Source organism: Nylanderia fulva, unplaced genomic scaffold, assembly GCF_048542155.1.
Source record: "Nylanderia fulva isolate GAGA-0341 unplaced genomic scaffold, ASM4854215v1 Scaffold16, whole genome shotgun sequence".
NCBI lineage: Eukaryota > Metazoa > Arthropoda > Insecta > Hymenoptera > Formicidae > Nylanderia > Nylanderia fulva.
Genome location: NW_028189835.1, coordinates 1982813 through 2003712, shown reverse-complemented (window position 1 = coordinate 2003712; position 20900 = coordinate 1982813). Strand labels below are relative to the sequence as shown.

The 20900-nt window shown below is 29.5% G+C and overlaps 2 protein-coding genes across 3 annotated transcripts in view; one reads left to right on the top strand and one right to left on the bottom strand.

The window, feature by feature from the left end:
• Nucleotides 1-20900, bottom strand: part of Fstl5 (follistatin-like 5) — a 109255-nt gene that overhangs the window by 30883 nt on the left and 57472 nt on the right. The gene's annotated exons all lie outside the window — the stretch shown is intronic.
• On the top strand, nt 2573-20191 carry LOC114940304 ((11Z)-hexadec-11-enoyl-CoA conjugase-like). The gene is made up of 8 exons (XM_085480925.1): nt 2573-2596; nt 5829-6073; nt 6780-6961; nt 15682-15912; nt 16690-16820; nt 17521-17726; nt 18537-18719; nt 19912-20191. Exons 1-8 carry the CDS (start codon nt 2573-2575, stop codon nt 20189-20191), a joined length of 1482 nt encoding a protein of 493 aa, XP_085337051.1.

Genomic DNA, 20900 nt, shown 5'->3' with positions numbered 1-20900 from the left:
ATTAATTTAATGGGAAAGAAATTTTTTATTTCAATTTTGTTATTTAACAGATTTTGTATTTGACTGCTTTAGAGATTGCAGAAATTTTAAGGCTTAAAAAATATTAATAAAAAGGAGAGAATCTTCTTTTTTCTTTCACTTTTACTTTTCTTAATATATGTATCAATAGTCATCTACGCTAAAAAAAGAGAAGAAATATAATTTATTCTAAAACGTATAACAAGGCATATCTTGAGAAATGTAATTATTGAAGCTCTGGTGTTGCTATATATTTCAATTATGAAATGAACATTATTCTATCATGATTTCATCATGATATAAACTGGTTTAATCATGTTGTTTTACAATTAGATCGAACGATATAAAATCATTTTATTGACATGAAGAAGGCGTTGAAATTTCTAAGTTGCATGATTAATGGTAATAATGATTAACAAAGTGAAAGCTTTGATACATGTTCTTAGAACTTTACGCCTTTTTGATAATGCACGTATTCATTAGTAAATTCGCTCTAATTAGTGCGTACTAATTTATTCGTTTTCTATACCAGTGTTTTCTATACAAGTTTTTTTTTCAATACCACCCGAATGCAGTGAAATTGAATTAAGTAACATTTAATGCAAATTAGTGTTCATCAGTGCATTCAACCAAAATTCGAGCTAAATAATTAAAGAGATCCATTGGAAAAATTGTATTTATACATTAAAAATATTTTCTTCTTATTTTTAAAGGATTGTCTTCTCTTGAAGAAAATCCTCTAAAGATTAGTATCAAATATGTATAAATTTATAAAAATGTAAACAAAATGAAATTTATTTTTACTTATATTTTTAATTATATAAATTATAAATATATCAATATAAATTGCTATAGAATCATATAAATTGTTGTAATCATATGACTACATAATCAAATGGATGGTCCACATATAAAAATATACTACTCTTTGTTATTAACAAAGAATATAATCTTATTTTAGAGGATGTTCTAGAAATACTTAAGAATATTTTTTACGAGGGATTTTATAGTATAAGTCCTCTTACTTCGAAAATACAATTTTTTCGACGAAGAGAGTATTTTCGCGCCCTCTTTATCTTCGTATATCGAATAATTTGTTTTAAGGGCGTAAAAATTAATTTTACGTTAGCCAAATATGTGTATCAATTTGCGAATCGGGAATACGTTGTGTGTGCATCATTTCGTACAATTGCTTGTGTGGATTCCACATTCAAATTTCATCTGTTTTTCCATCACGTATCTCCAAGCGTTTTTCGATCAGAGAGATTGAATATCAAAATAATTTCGATAGGGATTCTGTATACATCGATATTGTGCATATATGTATCTTTACTTTTATGAAACCACGATTTTTAAAAACCTTCAATAATATATCGATATTGAACTGATAGAACAACTATACGATAGGAGGTCCTCCAATTCTTGTTCTCGTCAAAGAACGAACGACTCGCATCAGCGTTGGGAAATAAGTGTAGGAAACAGGGATTATATAAGGGAAAATATAGTATAGCTATCGATTAAGAAATATATGTTTATCGTTTTATAAATAAATAAAGTACTACCACCAATTTTTCAAGTAAAGTAGATTAAGTGAAATTCTTGTTCAGTAGGCAAACAAATTAAATACAAGTAGCAGTTGCCGATATATTTTTAATGCATACGATGCTTCCTCCATGAAAGTTTCCCTTTTATTTAATAATACCCGTTAGGAAAACGTTTTAAGATCTCTCTTTTGGATACGACGCGGCGGAACTATCTTATCGCAATCATTTCCGTAAAACTCTATCCCGGTTTTCACCGCAACGGTGTAAAATGGGATTCTAGGGGAAGCAGTGCATTTAAATCTCCCGGTAACCACTTATTCGAATTAATTGGTTCCCACAGTTTAACCGGTATGAATAACAAGTGTGTGTGAATGTGCGTATACATGGCATGATTAATTTATTGCTTAAAAAATTAGATTATATATAAATTTATTGATTAAATTAGATTAGATTTTATATAATTTATTATAAATTTTATATAATTTTATATAAATTTATATATTATATATAATTTTTCAAAGCAATATATTTTTATTATCCAGTAAATATATATATATATATTTTTTATTTTTAAAGCAATATATATAATTTTATATACATATGTAGTCCATATGTAATATGTACAAATATTATTTATATACATATATGTATATATGTATATATATGTATATATATATAAATTATTATATATATATTATTATATATATTCTATATATTATTATGTATAATATGTGTATATAATATATATATTATTTATATATATAGTAAATACAAAATTTGTGCAGATTACATATGTATTGTTTATTAAGAAATTGTGCAGATTTCGTAGAATTTCTCGTGCTAAACAGTGCGTTCGGTTTATATTATCTGCATCGGAATATTATTCGCGCGGATATCATTGCTCCGAACAAATTCACGGGCTTTCGTGCGCAATCGTGCTTTTCTTGTACAAGCCATTGTTTCGGTACCGAACGCGATCTAGCGTGCACTTCCGCCACGTTAAGCCCGAGATGGGATTAAAGGAAAGGGAGCAGGTTTGTGTAAACCACACGGGATCCGGAGAGGCGCGATGTAGGCAGCCGGCGCATTATCCGCATTTATGCCGACAGAGAAATTCTCTCCCCCTTTTGGCTCCAATGGGGGGTTCATACATATTAACGGGAGAGTCATTGCGCGAAATGCTCCTTAAAACACGGAAAATAAAACGGCCGAGGAAAATCGCGACCGTGCGCTTTTACGACGGAGAGAGATCTTGCGGCCGTAGGAAAAGAGCCTAGATGACTGTTTTTCCCTCGACTATTAACATTCGTAAATTACAACGCGCCGGTGTAATTTATGCTGTTGAAACCAGACACGCACGAGTAACGCCGATTAAAACGCAATCAAGTTGATTTCGATGAAAGGTAACATGACTGCGGTTTCAGCGAGATTTTTTGTCAATTAAAGTAAAGCAAATTCTTTTAGATATTTATAAAAGGTATATTTTTAAAAATTGCGATTTTAACGAGACTTCTTGCCAATCAAATCGCGTTTACAAAATCTAAAGCAAACTCTGTTGTATTTATAAAGGTAGGGATATTTATATATAGAAATACTGGAAGAAGCTACTTTTGACACGTCGAGATAATACTTGTGTGCTATTAATTAATTACAATTATTAAATTTATCACATTCTATCAATCAATTAAATTTGGATCGCAAGTAGTTTAGAGTTAATTTGATACAGAATTAGAAAGCATTAAATAAATATCAAAATATTACTTTCCACTTTTTGCTCTTGATTGATTTGACGGTTAGAGAAGAGAGAATTATTTTTTTTCATGCAAGTATAATCGATTTTTTTGAGATTGCATTCAGAAATCTTTTTTCTTTTAACCGAAAAAAATGTTTCCCGCAGAAACTAATAAAAGATAAAAACAGAATATTACTAATGCATAGCACAAGGTGTGGCTGCTATTATTATATTATTATATTATATCAGAAATTTTCCGGAAACTTCGCATTTGCGAGACTGATTATTTGTATATTTATAAAAATATTTGAAGAAGATATTTTCGAGACGTCGAGATAATATGTTAACTCCTCTCTCTTGTGCTATTAATTAATTATATTTATTATTAAATTTATTACATCATATCAATCAATTAAATTTGGATCGCAAGTAGTATAGAGTTAATTTGCGAGACAAAATTAGAAAGCAATATTAACATACATTCAAACATTACTTTCTATTTCTTGCTCCTGATTGATTTGCTCATTAGAGAAGTTGAGAAAAATATTTCTCTTTATGCAAGTATAATTGAATTTTCTCGAGAGTGCATTCAAAACAATCTTGATTCTTTTCGCAGAAAAAAATTTGCCGGTAGAAACTAATAAAGAATAAAAATAGAATATTGTTAATGCGTAGCAGAAGGTGTGGCTGCTATCATTATATTGTTTCCGGATACTTTGCATTCGCGAGACTGATTATTTGTATATTTATAAAAATATTTGAAGAAGGTACTTTCGAGACGTCGAGATATATAATATGTTAACTCTTGTGCTATAATATAATTAATTATATTTATTATTAAATTTATTACATCATATCAATCAATTAAATTTGGATTGCAAGTAGTATATAGAATTAATTTGAAAGCAACATTAACATACATTCAAACTTTAAACATTACTTTCCATTTCTTGTTCTTCATTGATTTGATAATTAGAGAAGTTGAGAAAATTATTTCTCTTTATGGAAATATAATCGAATTTTCTCGAGATTGCATTCAAAAAAGTCTTGTTTCTTTTCGCAAAAAAATATTTGCTCGCAGCAACTAATAAAGGATAAAAACAGAATATTGCTAATGCGTAGCAGAAGGTGTGGCTGGTATCATTATATTGGTTCTGGAAACTTCCCGGAAACTTCGCATTCGCAAGACTGATTATTTGTAACGAAGAAAGCTCTTGTGCTGCGGGCTCTTGCATCGAAAGTGACAGCTCATTTATTACCTCCGTGATTATGTTGCAATTATAGTGTTTCGCATTGAGATATATGGGATATAGGGTATATAATGTACATATATTTTGCGAAATCCCATAAGAATATCTACAGCATTGTGTGACAGGACGTTGGATGTAGCGATTCGTCAAAAGAACCGGAAAATTTTTACAAGATGAGATGTTTTATTTGCGAGTTTTTACGCGCACTTTCACCGTGTACTTTAATCGAGTTCTCATCGATTGGAAATTGAACATTTTTGTCGTACAACAAAGTTGCCTTCGTTTTAATGAAGGTGCATTCGCCATAGGTGTTTTTCCACGATTGAATATTTAATCACAAAAATCGGATGTTTGCGACTCGCTAGCGCTGAACTTTTTTATTTGAAAGATAAGAAAGAAAATAAAATAAATTATAGCTTTTAAGATTACATATATATAGATAAACTCAATACATATTTATAGATAAAGTATAAATATTGTATATGTATATTTTCTTACTTTACATAAATTCATATTAAATGTCACAATGTAGAAATTCTTAAATGATTAACATAAGTTTTCTCTTCAGACCTTTTTAATACAAAAATTATTGTTCTCTATAAATTTATTATTTATTCTATATAAATATGCTTTTATAAATATTTTAATTTATTTTATCAATTCCTTTATTATAATAATTCATAGCACTGTTGATATAATTTATTAACAATGCCATTTGTTTAATATAAGTAATATATATTATTTTATATTATAAGATTTTAAAATGTATTTTAATATATTTTAACATTTAAAAATTATCTTCATAAATTTTTAATTTCAGAAAAAAATCCAGTTACTTCTAAATATCCCTCAATATGAAATTAAAACCTTTAAAAGCATATTTCGGATTAAAATAAATTTTCCTAAATAATATACATCTCAGTTTTAATTTTTATATTAATATTTTTTAATTTCATTAATTTTTTATTTATTTTATTTCTTAATATTATTTTTATATTTTAATAATAATAGTTATTTTTCGATATTTTTAACGTAACATATAATCTATTATAGCATATAATGAATTTTCATATAAGATTATAAAATGTAGTGAAAATTTAACTTCAAAACAATAAATAAGTTAGCAAAAAAAAAAAATTCTTTACAATATAGCTTTATTATCGAAGTGAAAGTAATCTATACAATTTTCTATACCTTTTTTAGATGTCTGCCACATTCTCAATCATCTCGCAGCGAGGCGTAAAGATATATTGATTCTGATCGTGAGAGGAATCATCATCGTAGCGCGCCTTGGATGGGTTTGTTGTTAACACTTTCACGATCAGAATCTCGGTCGGATATGACGCGTTCCGCAGTCGTACCTTGACCGCGAACTCGCATTCTCGCAAGTTTCGCGCGAGAGAGCTGCTCGCGCTCATTAAGGACAACTCCAGGTCGAAGCGCCAGCGAGGAGAAAAGTCATCATCCTCGTCGTTGATGCGCGACGAAAGGCGCGTTTCGCAGCGTGTTTTAGATGCTCGTTTAATGCGGTAATTATACGCCGAGTCGTCGAGGGAATAATTATACCTACCCACCTACGGCTAACAATCAGCCGCTCGTTAGATCGCGCAGTAATGAGATCGATACGAGGACCCACCCGCTCGGGTCAAGCCGTGTAATTTTGTAAATAACACGTTACGTAATGAAATCACAAAAATTGTTTTCTTAAAATAGATATACTTTATATTCTTAATGAATAAGGACATTTTTTTCTTTACGCTTCTTGGAATATTCTCGTAAATTAAGAATATATACTTAATCCTCTTTTTGCAATTTTAATTCCGCAATAAATAAATATAATAAATTAATAAAATAAAATTAATTAAATTATTTAAATTTATAAGTTTGTCAATTAATATTAAAAATAAAACTATGTCAATATACAGAAAACATATTCGATTTTATGTTTAACATGTAAATATCTATTTTGTAATCACGATTAATAATTTCAAATAAGAATATCTAATAAAAATATCTGCTTAGAGAATTTTGGCGCCTATTATAGCGAAAGATATTATATAAAGATAAGTGGCATATATACATATATTAGATGAGAATACAATTTTAATGGTGGTCTCGAAGATAATTACATCTATCGTTAACCTCTGATAATTTCTAAAAGTGCACTCTCGATTTCCGTTATACAACGGCTCGATGAGATAATCGAACGTGAGAACAATAAGGGTGAAAAATTAGAGCGGGAACGGGAAATGACAGGGACTCGAGGCTCGATCAACCGTTGAAGGAGCCGCATATCGACGGTGCGGCCATTAATTCGGCGCAATATCGTCCTGGTATCGCCTCTTCTGAACGTCGTGCCCATCTGCATGCTGTCATATCGCGATATGACGGGACGAAATTTTGGATCTGGATATCGGGTACGTATTTATTAAATCGAAATTAATTTGAAATTTAAATTATTCCGACGGGCCAGTAAGAGCCAGAACGCGAATGGTACAGAGAGAATGGGGTGCGTCCGTTTTCGATGAAAATTAATTTTTTCAACGATTCGGAACAAACTGATTTGTTGTGCGTGCACGGCATAAATTGTTCTCCCGGTGTAATACCGAATATATAATTAAAATAAATCGCGATTCGAGATTTATTTATTTTTCGAATAAACCCCTGCGCTACTGATTTTTCTAAAGAAACGAAGGCGAGAGAAATAAATGGAATAAATTAATTTTTTTTCATTATTTCATTCTGTGTTTTATTTTATTTTCCTCTTACCAAAATTATCCCATTTCACAATATAAGGAAGGATTTCATTTGTTCTCTTTTATAGTTAGGTATTTGCGAATTACACTGTATATTTCGAGATGATGAAGGAGATAAAGTTTGTGATCCTCCTTATTTCATTTCTCGCGTTCAGAAATAATATATATATAGATGCTACTGGTTCGGATGATGTAATGGCAAGTGCTCATCGTCTTTGGCCACGAATAGAAGCTATAAAGTCAACCTGCCACTCAGAATTCTGCTCGTTTATTTATATTGCATGGACAGACAAGCTCCTTAAATATTGCAGGTAGTAATCATCTGATTAGTTTAATGGCCGCATTAAAATTTATAGCGATATGTATATAGCGAATTGTTATTTCGAAAGGAAGATTTATTCTTTCTGCATCAAGGAACAGTTTAATATCCCTCCCAATGATCTTTCACACGAAATATATGCATTTTAGAATTTTTCAATTTTAATCTACTTTCGTGCAATTACTTTGCAATTTTTTTTATGGCGCATTTGCAGTCGTAAACATTAATCGTAGGTAGTTATTTCCATTAATGTATAAATACTGTTAGTGAGTTTAGATTTTTCGATATTAAAAACGGGTTAACAAATAATCAAATGACTGCCGCAGTAATAAATTTATTGTAAATAATGGACTTTGGTAGAGCTAATGGTAGCAAATAATTACAAACATTTATATATATTTATATTGCCCACACTCTCATTAACATGATTCACTGCTGCATAATTCAGCTCTACCATTAATTCCGCATACATTTCCCGACTCAATAATAGTTTCACTATGATATAATGATACTGAATTAATGTAATAATATTGTAAATTTTAGTCGGAAAATCGTTCAAGATTTATTACATTCATGATTGACGTTTCAAAGATTCCATACATTTTTTTCTTCTCTTCTCTCTTCCCATTATACGTTTAATTAAAGTTATACTATTATTAAATGAATAAATTTAAATAAATAAATTGACAAACGTTCTCCAAGCGAAAAGAAGATATTAAGTGATGATTGGAGAATTCGGTTCGAAATTTCTTTAACAAATGTTCGCGATGGTCGAGTCGGGGTTGCTCACGGTGATTATTCGTCTAAAATGCCGTGACGTATACGATACTTGTACGGGATGGATCAAGTTGAATTAATAGGGAGAGGTTTCGTTGGAGAGCGGGATTGAGCACGCGTATCGCAATTAATTTTGATTTATACCCGCGCTTTGCTCGGAGCAACGTCGTAAGAAGGAAAAGCATGCACGTCGAGCACGTATGACGTTCGCGTTCGTTTTTTATTGCAGGCATTAGTAGCCAATTATGCTGTCACTTCATCTTGCCGGCTGCGATACCGGTTTACTTGCGGAGAACGGAACTTGGAGTACAAACATGTAGGTGCTATATATATATATATATATATATATATATATATATATGTGTGTGTGTTCCTCACCGTTATCGCGGCTGTGAAAATGCGCGGCATTTTCTGTTTTCAACTTTTTTGCACACACCATATCGGGAAATCGATGGTTTTATGTGCGAAAGGTGTACGTAAAAATCTCTGCGTTCGTGTTTGCACGATCGTCATCGGAATCGATCGATATAACGTTCGGATTGTATTTAGAGATATAAAAATATATAGGAAAGTATTATTATATTTATTACAGAAAAATATAGAATTTTTTTCATTTGTGACATTTCAAATAAATTTAAGTGGAATACTATTTTTCTTGGTAAAATAAGACACTGTAGACATTTTTATTTTTTATATTCTGACAAACATTATCTTGATTAAGCAAATTAGAAACTAATAATTATAAATAATAAGAGTAATAACATTTAATTAATTTTATAACCAATAAATATTATCTTTATTTGGGAGTTTGAAAGAGAGAGGAGTGAAGAAGCCTTTTTTATTACTTATATTAAATTAGATACCTTTTAAAAGAAATATGATTGATATCGTAGACATATTTTACATATCATATAAAATGTAAATTATAGGCTGTAGTGAATTTTTAATTGAAAATAGAAGTATAATGCAATTTGCTTGCTTTATAATTTCCTTCACTAACTTTTACTTCACTAACTTTCCCAGTCAAGAGACGCGATTAATCTTGTGACCAAGTACGATACCTTTTTAGGAATGCGAGTTTCTAGCTTGAATCCCCGATTTACTCGCTAATGCTGTTAATTATGTTTATCCCTATACTTCCGCAAATAGCACAAAATGCATGATACTGTTTATAGTATTTTAGAAAACCGAATTTAATTCTCTCGGGAACAGATTTTCCAGTTTGAAAATAAAATGCAAGTATATATAGATAATAGATAACAATTTTATTAATTAATATAATTCTAATAGTATAGATATATCTATAAAAAATATATTACAATTTTTGTTTTATGCGTGTTTGATTTCTCATAAAGAGAATTAATATTATAGGAGACACATTTTCCACGAATTCCAAAACTTGCTAAAATTCATATAATTTAAAATAAAGAAGGGGTGTATATATATATATATATATATATATAATAAATTATTATTATGTAATTATATGTTTATGAAAGAGAGAATTTTCACGTATAAAAATATCGCAGATAGATAGAAATTGTAAAGTATCATTCTTACTTAAATAATCTGCTACATGAGATTTCCCAGTAGTAGAGTTTGTTCGAGCCCAGATTAAGCGGCGAAATTCTCTCTCTTTTATTACTTCTTGTTGCAGAAATCTCAAGGCAACGGAGAATTTATTCAGTATGCTATCGGCAGAGGATCGGCACAATCATCATTATTGTTTTCTCGTGGAACTATAAAACCACGGGACTAGACTTTGATATCGTCTCAAATCGATGATCGCTTTTTATAGATTTCATGGCCTAGTTGCGATCGACATACGACTTGAACTCACCCGAGTTTCAAATTGATTGACAGATTTTGTATGGAAAAAGGTGACGGATCTCTCGAGATCACATGCAAAATAAATATCCCTGAAATATATGATAGTGAATAAAAAAGCAAAAGAAAAAAAGAGATGTAAAAATATAAAAATAAAAAAAACTGACATATCTCTATATACCGTTGTTCGGATTTTTTCTTTGTCAGAATATAACTGATTTTTTGATACAATATTTATTTATTGTTATATGCGCCTGTACATAGATGCAAAACGATTTTTTTCAGGGGCTTTAATTATTAAAATATGTAAAACTTTGTACACTTTTCACAATAATAAGTACTATTTTATGAAAAAATTTAAAAAAATAATAATAATAACATTAGTTAATAAAAATTCCTTTGAAATGTAAAATTTCCACTTTTAGTTACACAATATAACTAGATGGTTAATATCCTTTGTCGTGTTTCACGCACAAGCCCTTGCAAAATTTTTACCTCGGATAGTGCACGGGGATTTTTTTTATAAGCGCTGCGAAATTTTAACGAAGGGTGGGTTCTGTCACACACGATACGTATCGGATGTAACGCACACATGGGGGAAAAAGCACGCACATCTCCGCTGCGGTCAACGATTTATATAAACGCCCTATATACGCGAAGTCACGTTCTACCGATAAAAAAAGAAAAGGTGATACCAGAAAAGTGTTATCGATCCGCGGATAGCTTGACGTCGCGTCACTTTATCTGGGTGGTTAAATTTAGTATTTATCTCAGCTCATATATACAGGGTGTCCCATCCTTACGATACGTTTATGGGAGATAACTCCTATAAGGTTATTTGGAGACGATTTTTCCTCAGCGAAAATGTCAAGGAAGGTCATCATTTTTTTAATGTTCTCAATTTTTGAAATCATGTATCCTTGTAACTAAACCTTGAATTAAAATTCTATTAAAGTAAACTTTTCCTGAAATTAACTCGAAAATATAGTCTTGTTAACAACTTATTTTCACAAAGCTTAGTTTACAAAAAAACTTTTATTTTCAATCGTTTATAATTCGAAATTTATTGGTGCCTGGACATTTTTGCTGAGGAAAAATCGTCTCCGAATCGCCTCAAGAATCTCTCATTAACGTGTGGTACAGTAAATCTGGGACATCTTCTGTGTGTGTATATATATATATATACACTATATATTTATACACACGTATAACGTTTGTGCGACTTTTTGCACCCTTTTTACACCCTTATATGCCTATTATATCTATATTTATAAACATGTATACATACAATCGGTGCATACGTATGTACGGACCGAATATATATTTATCCTATGTACGGATGCATTATGAACATTTGTCTATTTTTGTCGCACGGTGCAACCCGTATCGATCATTTTAATATCGCTGTAAATGTTCCCGTATATTTCACGATGCGCGACAGCGTCGGAAAATCTGGGGCGAGAAAAGAATCGCCGTCGACCTCGCGACAATAGATGCACATGTAGGTTGCACATATGCACATGTTCTTATACATATACATGTATATGTGTAAGAACGCTGAATGATAATATGCGCTTATGATTATTCAAATTGCGTATCTTCTATTTATTTCGGAGATTTATGCTTTTTTACGAGAAATATAAATTAACGGGATTCTAATCGCGCCGAAAATGCACACATTTGTGTCAACAATTTTTATTAAACAATATATTTTACTCGTTACATTGACGAGAATACATAAAATATGATTTAAGAAATTTAATTATGACATTATTAATTAAAGTATTAAATTAAAGTTTGAAAAAAATTTCTAATTAAACGTAATGCATTACAAAGCATGTAAAGGAACATTTGTTATGTCTTATATACACATTGCATATGTATAGGTATATAGTTGTTTTACCATCTAATTTAGATTTTATATATTAATATTCAAAATATAAAATAATTATTTTTTCTTTTATTTTAAAATAAAATTTTACCTCTAATCACTTTTTTTCGACGTCACAGGTGAATGTTTATAGTAACTACGAGAGCCTAAAGGAAGTCGGATCGAAAGTTTCAGGAGAAGGAGTTGATGTACTAAATAAGCTCAAACTGTCCCGCTAGTTCGCGAATCATAAACCACATCGCATCCTGGAAATTAATTGGAAAATAATCGGAGAGTTCCTTTTAAACGTCACTTGTTACTCTATATATCTAGTAGAATGAATGAGTAGTAATGCAGTGCATATTGGTCCTTCATTCTCATCTGATCCGTTTCTTTAATCGAATATCGAAACATCGAATCGTCTATACAGTAAGTGTACAGCCTCTTTGTGCAATTATATTAACGCAAATTATCGCACGAGGTCCTTAAACGAGGAATAAAACAACCCTTTATGAGCGGAATTTTTTCTGGGACCATATCAGGCTAATAAAATTTTTAAATTATTACTCACATTTTTTTAAAACCAGATGAAAAAACGCGATAAAATAATAAATAGAACAATGTTAATGTAACAACGTGCGATGTAATTTTTGATAAACATATTTCGTGGTAATATTTTTCGTGCCAAATAAAAAAAATTTGCAAACATTGTATATCATTTTTCATTTTCACGTATTATTTTGGACATGATTCGGGGCTTCGATAATTCTCTTCTGGCAAAGATACTTTATGACATCGGGATTTTATATTTGTCGTTAGCTATATGTTGTTATTAAATTTTGATATCGAAATTGTACAATAGTCGAGCGAATTCTCTTCCGATAAATCATTGGAAAAGCACAATGTTTACGTTATACTTTTCATTTCTTGCCTTGCAGCGATTTGATATAGCCATGTTAAGAATTGTATTTCTTCTATATGTAAATATTTTTTCTTCTTTAATTTTTTTCCAAGTTATACATTCAAGAAACTTCTTACGTTTCACAAGAAAATTGTTTATGCATTTGGCAGGAAGCTAATGATTGATATTTTAAGAGGATAACGGAAAATGATGAACGAAAATGTTGATATAATTAGATATACGAGAGTGAAGAGGATTTCTGAGACTTTTTTTAAGTGTATTTGCGATGCATTTAATTTGAAAAGCTCTTGTCGAGAGTATTCGTGATTGCGCATTTATTATAATCTTCGTAATTATAGTCCACTTTAATATATTATATACATGCAACACTGTGTACGTTCGATCGTTTGCCCTATCACATCTGGTTGCTCTGATGTAATAATTTATTGAAAGAACTGAGTAAATAAGAGGCGAGGCGAGTTTTTATAGATTTTTGCATATACTTTCAACGTGAAATTTTATCCTTCATGTTGAATCGAATTTTCATTGATTAGAAACTTGCCTAAATTGCTTAATAAGTTGTCTAACAAGTCATTTTCATATCATGATAAAAATGTAGTCGTCGTACATGTTTTTCTAATTAAAATTATACAAATAAAAAATATATAATTGTGCAAACGAAATATTTAAGAGAGAAATAACAAGACATTTTTATCTGCATTTTTTCTAATTAAAGAAGATAATAATTGTAAATCATAAAAATACATTTAAAAATGAGTAAGATAAAGTAAGGCAAAATGAGAATCTCTTTAGAAAGCTTCTTTTTCGTTAGATACAGTTTTACATTTATATCTAAATTTTTATTGTTGTTTTGTTTAAATGTGTGTCTTTATGTAATTATATATGTTTATATTTACTTCTTTTTATTAATATTTTTAAATTTAATTTTTCCAATTAATTGTTTTTTATTAAGGAGATCTATATTTATTTAATATTAAAAAATACAAATTGTTACTAATATTGTGTAATTTTAATATTATTCATAATATATTAAAATTATTATTTTTTAAAAAAATTGGTCATTTTAATAACTAGTTTTGTTATATATAATGTATTAAATTATTCATAAAAGGATTAACATCATAACAGGGAAGAAAGATTTCAGTTACATATATTCTAGAAATATCATGTAATTTTATAATGAAACAGTATATTTTATTCATATATTCTCTTCCAAATCAAATTTTTTGAGCCGTCAAGTTTCAATCATCCCATTTAAAATGCGTTGCATAACAGCAGTTGCTCATTAAAAAAATATAGCGCCATCGAAACGTAACGTGCCTTTGATACATAATTCCATTTTACTTTCACGACAAACTCGGTCAAACGCACGTGTTGACGGAAAAGACAGAATCGTGCTCCAGATGCGTAATGTGCAATTGCTTCGGCTGCAATTTTTGATAATGTTCTTATTTTTAACACGGGACGATTACACAATTCGCCGTGAAAAAATGCGAAAATTCTGATCATATCAAAGCAGCAAAAAACTACAAATTATAAATGCGATTTAGAACACGTGTCAATATAATCATAATTATGTAGTATCAGATTGTTTCTTCGAGACGCCATTCGTGCAGCTAAATATAGGTTTTTTGTTAATCACAAACGAATTACTCCATAATGAAATATGAGTCTTGTTTATGTATTGTGCGTCGTGTAATTTTGTAAAAGCATAGTGTATTGTATGTAACACTGGTATCTATTAGAAACTGATTGCTTTTTTTACATTTATTTTTACCAGTACCGTACAATAATGTGAAAATTTATACTGTTTGTCTCAATACTATATAAATAGTGAGTGATAGATGCATTGTCGCAGAAAATTTATTTTTTTTTGCATGTTATATTTATCTGGTATTTTCGACTTAATTGTCGTTTTATTGTTATTTGTGAAGAAATATATGAATATTGTTTATATGTATCTATTTGAAATAAGCATTATTATATTTGATTAATATTATTTTTCATTATAATTGTAGAAATTATAAACGAAAATCGTTGATTGTATTAGTATTTTTTTTAAATAAAAATGCAATTATATTTTACTTTTTCATTGCATTATAATAATTCTTATACATTTACTATAGAATGATAAATGTACAAATTATGTAATAAATATAATAATCATATATCTTGATATTATATATTTCCTTACTTTAAAATGTTGTATCAATTAAACTTTTAATAATATTATTAATAATATTATTAGTATTTGTAATATAGTATAATCTATAGGATATACACACAAGATTTCTATTACAAGATAGATAAATATATAGGTATAAGTAAATCTATGAGATTTTTTATAAAGTATTATAAAGCTATGATATATTGAAGTTTCTGTGAAAGAAGAATTTGAAAATAAAAAATTATCAATATTATAAATTAATAAGTAAAAATTAAATAATAAATAAAATAAAAATATGCTGATCTTTCTGAGAAGATTAAATAAAACTCACGAAGGAGAGAATACAGCAAATTGACTGCAAATTATGATTTATCACAGACGTGTATTTCGAAATAATGTGAATAATTTCGTTGTCAGAATAAGTATAATATTATTAAATATACGATAACAAATGCCGCATAAAATAAACAAACGTATTGCTGTGAACGGTTAATTTCAGCGATGACTAGCTTAATAACCGAAGACGAAGACAATAAAGATCGAAAGTTAACGGAGCCGGAAACAGAAGATGACAAGAAATCGATTCGAAATCAACTGGCGAAAGGGCACGTACCGGCGAAACAACCATTAATTTGGCAAAACATTATTGGTATCCCTATTCTCCATATCATTGCAATCTATTTATTTGTCACGCGGTGTCACGAGGCGAAACTTTACACCTGGATGTTTGGTACGTATTGATGAAATAAAAAATTAGTACTTCATATCTCATATAATTTTATCTGCGATAATATAGTACATATATCGAGTTTATACAATGTGCGTTGGAATTGATAGAGAAATATCGCAGTTTCTTGTGAAATCAATTTTTTCAAAGGCTTTCAAATTGCAACAAGTAAGCTTTGTGTTAAAATAAACTCCGCGCTCGTTTCCTTTCTCACGCAAACACGAAAATTCAATAGGGAATAAAATTATTTCCCGATTCAGCGGCTTCGCCCGGATATTTTTCTCGCCTGTGCTTTTTTAACGCGGGGACAGAAGAGTTTATTAAAATAAAATCTTGAATTGAGATTTATTGAATTACTTGGTATCGTACCAAAGAAAATTTGTGTCCTATGCACGACTAATCAGTGTCATTGAAAATCAGTTTTTTATTGAATCTGATACATACTAAATCATTCGCGTGTTCGACTCTTTTTAGCCCGATGAAATTTAAATATACCACATTGAAAGTTTTACTAAAGTTTTAGAAAAAATTAGATATTTTTTATTTTCGTTTATTTAATAAGAAATTTAACACGCATAATTTTTCAGTCTTTACATTGCAATTGGCTAATTCAGAATTAACATTTACATTTTGCTTGAAATAATGAAGAATAAAAAGTATGACGCTTTCTTATTTCATTACAGCGCCATAGCTAATTGAAATTTAATATCGTACATTTTGCTTAAAATGATAAAAATTCAACATTTAATGTTGCGTTTTTATTTCATTTCTCGTATTCAGGATTCGTATATGGAGTTCTTGGTGGTTTAGGTGTAACGGCAGGCGCTCATCGTTTTTGGGCACATAGGAGTTATAGTGCCAAACTGCCACTCAAAATTATGCTTGCTTGTTTTTACTGCATGGCCGGACAGGTAAGAAAAGTGAATTCCCGATGTAAAATTATCCGATCAATTAATAATCAGGTTAAAATTCGTCACATTAAAATTAAACAGTCATATTTAAATGGAACTGCATATGTAGCAAATTGCTACTCTGAGAATACATTAATTTTTTTTACAGCAAATATTTGAAGTAGAGTATATAATGTGCAGTTTTAAATTAAATTTATGCATGCAGACTTTGCGACCTTTTCGTATTTCTCGCTTGTGGTGTTTATCGTGATATTAATTATAGAAGCGATTATTTACTAACGCTCAGTTAGTCAGTATCGATTAGTTTAAATATTTACAGCGATAATAATTAATATTAATTGAAGATGGACATAATACTTTGAACGTTTAAATACTGTTGTCTACATATGTATATATATATATATATATATATATATATATATTTATTTATTTAACATAATAAATTTTACACACTTTAAATCTCTGTAGTTAATTTAGATTATGTAACTATTTATTTGCAGTATATTCTCCGATTCCAAAATATTTTTACTGTAACATACTATAATAAATATAATAAATTGAATATACATATTCTGTGGATGTAATATTAAATAAACCTAGCGATGAATATAATGCAGAGTATATAATTAGTTTTGGAAAATCTACAAAATTAATAAATTGCAATTTTAAAAAATTATACAGATTATTTCATATTTTCTAGACTCATTTGACTAAATGGATTCGAGTTCACCGAACGCATCATAAATACACGGATACACCCGCGGATCCTCATAACGCTAGTCGCGGCTTCTTTTTCTCGCATGTTGGCTGGTTAATGATGAAGCACCATCCGGCGGTGAAAGAATATGGGAAAAGTGTGAATCTGAGTGATATCGCTGCCGATCCTGTCATCCGTTTCTTCGACAAGTGAGTGAGCATATTTTAAACATAGTACTTTTCCGAATTGCGAGAAAAATTAGAGACAACATATAGAAATTAAATTTCATTGATCCACAATATATCAAATAATTTCAATTTTGTCAATTGTCATGTTAAATCTAATTTTACAAAGCTACCAATGATATTTACTCATCCTTTTTCTATTATTTATTCTCTATATTACTTAATTATTTCTTTAAGTATGTACATACTATTTTTTGAAAAACAGAAAACAAGATTTCTTATGTATATAAAATTATTTGGCATTTTTTTAAAAGAATGTGTTGACAAATATTATAATAGAAGAAGTTTTATTTTTTTATAATATTTTTGTACAAACACTTTAATTATAATATTAAGGAATCTCTTTCTCTCTCCTTTTCTATCTCTGCATTTATCTGACCATTCAATGTGAAAGTGAAAAGAAGATATCAAAAATGATTAAATAGAAGGAATATTATGCATATTAAAAAGCATGAAAAAGCCAATTATGATTTTTGCAGAAAATTTGCAAGGAAAAAGAATTGCGACCATTGCTAGAATTTAATTGCTTGCATGATAGTTTAATAATGAAGAACGGTCCGTGCGATGCGTTAGTGATGCTAGAAATGTGACAGAGATTAAATGGAATTAATCGTGCGAGAGATATCTCATCACAGAGGACAGAATTGAGCACATGTCTCGTAATTTTATTTGATTTATATCGGCCGCATCGTTGATTTATGATCGTAGAAGAAGATATTCGACTACATTAATCAATAATAAATATTGAACAAATGCAAATGTTTTGTATTGCAGATATTATCCACCGATTATGATGTTGCTAACCTATGTCGTGCCAAGTTTGATACCCGTGTATTTATGGAATGAAACCTGGATAGTAGCCATAGGCAGTTCTCTTCTTCGCCATCTGATTATGTTGAATGCAGCTTTTGCCGTGAATAGTTTTGCTCATTTATGGGGTTCTCGACCGTATAGCAGGTATACATCATTCTCTCGGATTCATATTTGCGCGATCGTAATTAAACTCAACAACCATATCATTCGAATTGTGTTCAAGTATAGATAGAAACATCATTTCTTTCGTAGAAGATTATAAACGTTTTTTTTCGATAAGACATTTTAGTGGAAAATAATTCAACTCTATTCCATTACGCGTGTTTAGTTTTTTTTTAATTAAAATTTTGATTCAACATTATTTTTTTTTTTACAATAACTTTTCATATTAAATATTCAAGAAATTAAATCTTTTGACATTCTTTCAGAGTAGTTTATTTAAAATTTTGTTAAAGTAAAATTTATTTTAAAATGTTTAAACAAAATGAATTTATTGTTAATTAGCAATTTCAAATATTGTTTTGCTATATAATTATCAATACAAATACTGTATATCAATGCTGTAACATATTTTTTGTAAAGAGAAAGTTATTTTAGAATTACATTTAAAGAAAGGTCAAGTTGATTTTTCATATTCTATATACGAAAAATATATGCAGAGAATTTTGAATTAAAAGTGCGTAATTTGTTTTACTTTAACATACTTTATTTTTTCTGGTCAAAAGTAAACTAATATTGCGTGCAAATATTATTATTTTTTCAGACTTTAATATTAATTTTCAGCTTGAATTTTTTACCTCCAATGTGGTAAACAATAATAAACTGAGCTTAATTTTTTCCAAGAACATTTTTTCGCAATTATAATAAAAACGCAGTAAGAGATAACAAATTTATTCCTCTGATTTAATAAAGCTATATGAATCAGATTTTTTTAACACATAAAATTGTATAATTTTTAGTAAAAACTGAAACATATATTTACGAAATTCTGCGATTTTATTTGACATAAATTGCATTTTAATTATGTACGTATGTTTTACGAGACATGTCAATCAGTATTCGTTTTGTGTTATCAAAGAAAAATTGATATTATAAGAGAAGTAAGACATTTTTATGAAAATTTTCTTAGATTCTTTTAATATATAAATTATACATGCCAATCATTGAAAAGATAAATTTGCTAAAACAATTTTATACAGAGGATACATTATAAAAGAGACAGAATGTATCGTTCCGCTTAAATAATCTGTTGCATAAAACTTCAAAGTTTATTTGTGAACAGCCGACGCAGATCGAGCGGCGAAATATTTTCTTCTTTTTTTACTTTTTGTTTTAGAAATATTAAGGCAGCGGAGAATCCAACGGTGTCTTTTGTTGCTCTTGGTGAGGGTTGGCACAATTACCATCATTGCTTTCCATGGGACTATAAGGCTGCGGAACTAGGTTCATATGGTCTGAATCTGACGACTGGCTTTATAGATTTTATGGCCTGGCTAGGGTTGGCATACGATTTGAAGACTTCAAGTTCCGAGATGATCGACAGATTTTGTACAAAAAGAGGTGATGGATCTCTGGAGGACAAACGCAAATTAAATATTTCTGAAATGTCCTATTAAAAATTTCTATTAAAAAAAAATAATAAAAAATTGAGATTTATTAAAACTTTGTAACTTGTGCACAACTAATCATATTTTCAATAAAAACTATTTTTTTTTAATTGACGCACTGTCATTCACATCTGGCTCATTCTCGTCCAATGAAAAATATTTGTTTCACATTAATGAGATCCCCGCCGAGTGTCTATATTATCAACAAAGTTACCATCTCCGTAGTTCCAGTTATATGTCCCATTAACTGGACAGAATTAAAAATCCTTTTCTACGGTTGCAATTTATATATCAATGATCCTAGGGAATTCCGAATTTATAATAAAAAATGAGAAATAATTCGAAAAAAACGAGCTGTCAACTCATCGCATAATATGTGTTTTATAGCAAACATTTTGTATGAATAAGAAAGCACTTTTTCCCTGGGATTGACGTACACGAAAAAAAGCATTGTTACCTTCTAAATCTGGATTAGAAGTCTAATATATAAAGTATTACTTGGATTACGATTCGTACGTATGTGTGGGTGCGTTGTGTATACGTGCATATATGTATAGTGTGGATATGTGTTGTGTTAATCTATCGGAGTTCGATCGTCCCCGTCTGGCATCTCCTTGAGAGCTTGATTAAAGTCTTAGTTATAAGTGAACAAAATGTGAGTACATTGTTTTTCATTTTTTCACGCATTAATTCGAATATGATATGTCATAATTCTGTT

Bases quoted from the DNA above. Each gene is read 5' to 3' on its own strand.
- LOC114940304 (XM_085480925.1), top strand. From the start codon at position 2,573: ATGGGATTAAAGGAAAGGGAGCAG. The intron at 6,962-15,681 runs GTACGTATTTAT...GGTTAATTTCAG, and splicing joins ATTTTGGATCTGGATATCGG to CGATGACTAGCTTAATAACC. The intron at 18,720-19,911 runs GTATACATCATT...TTTTTGTTTTAG, and splicing joins GGTTCTCGACCGTATAGCAG to AAATATTAAGGCAGCGGAGA.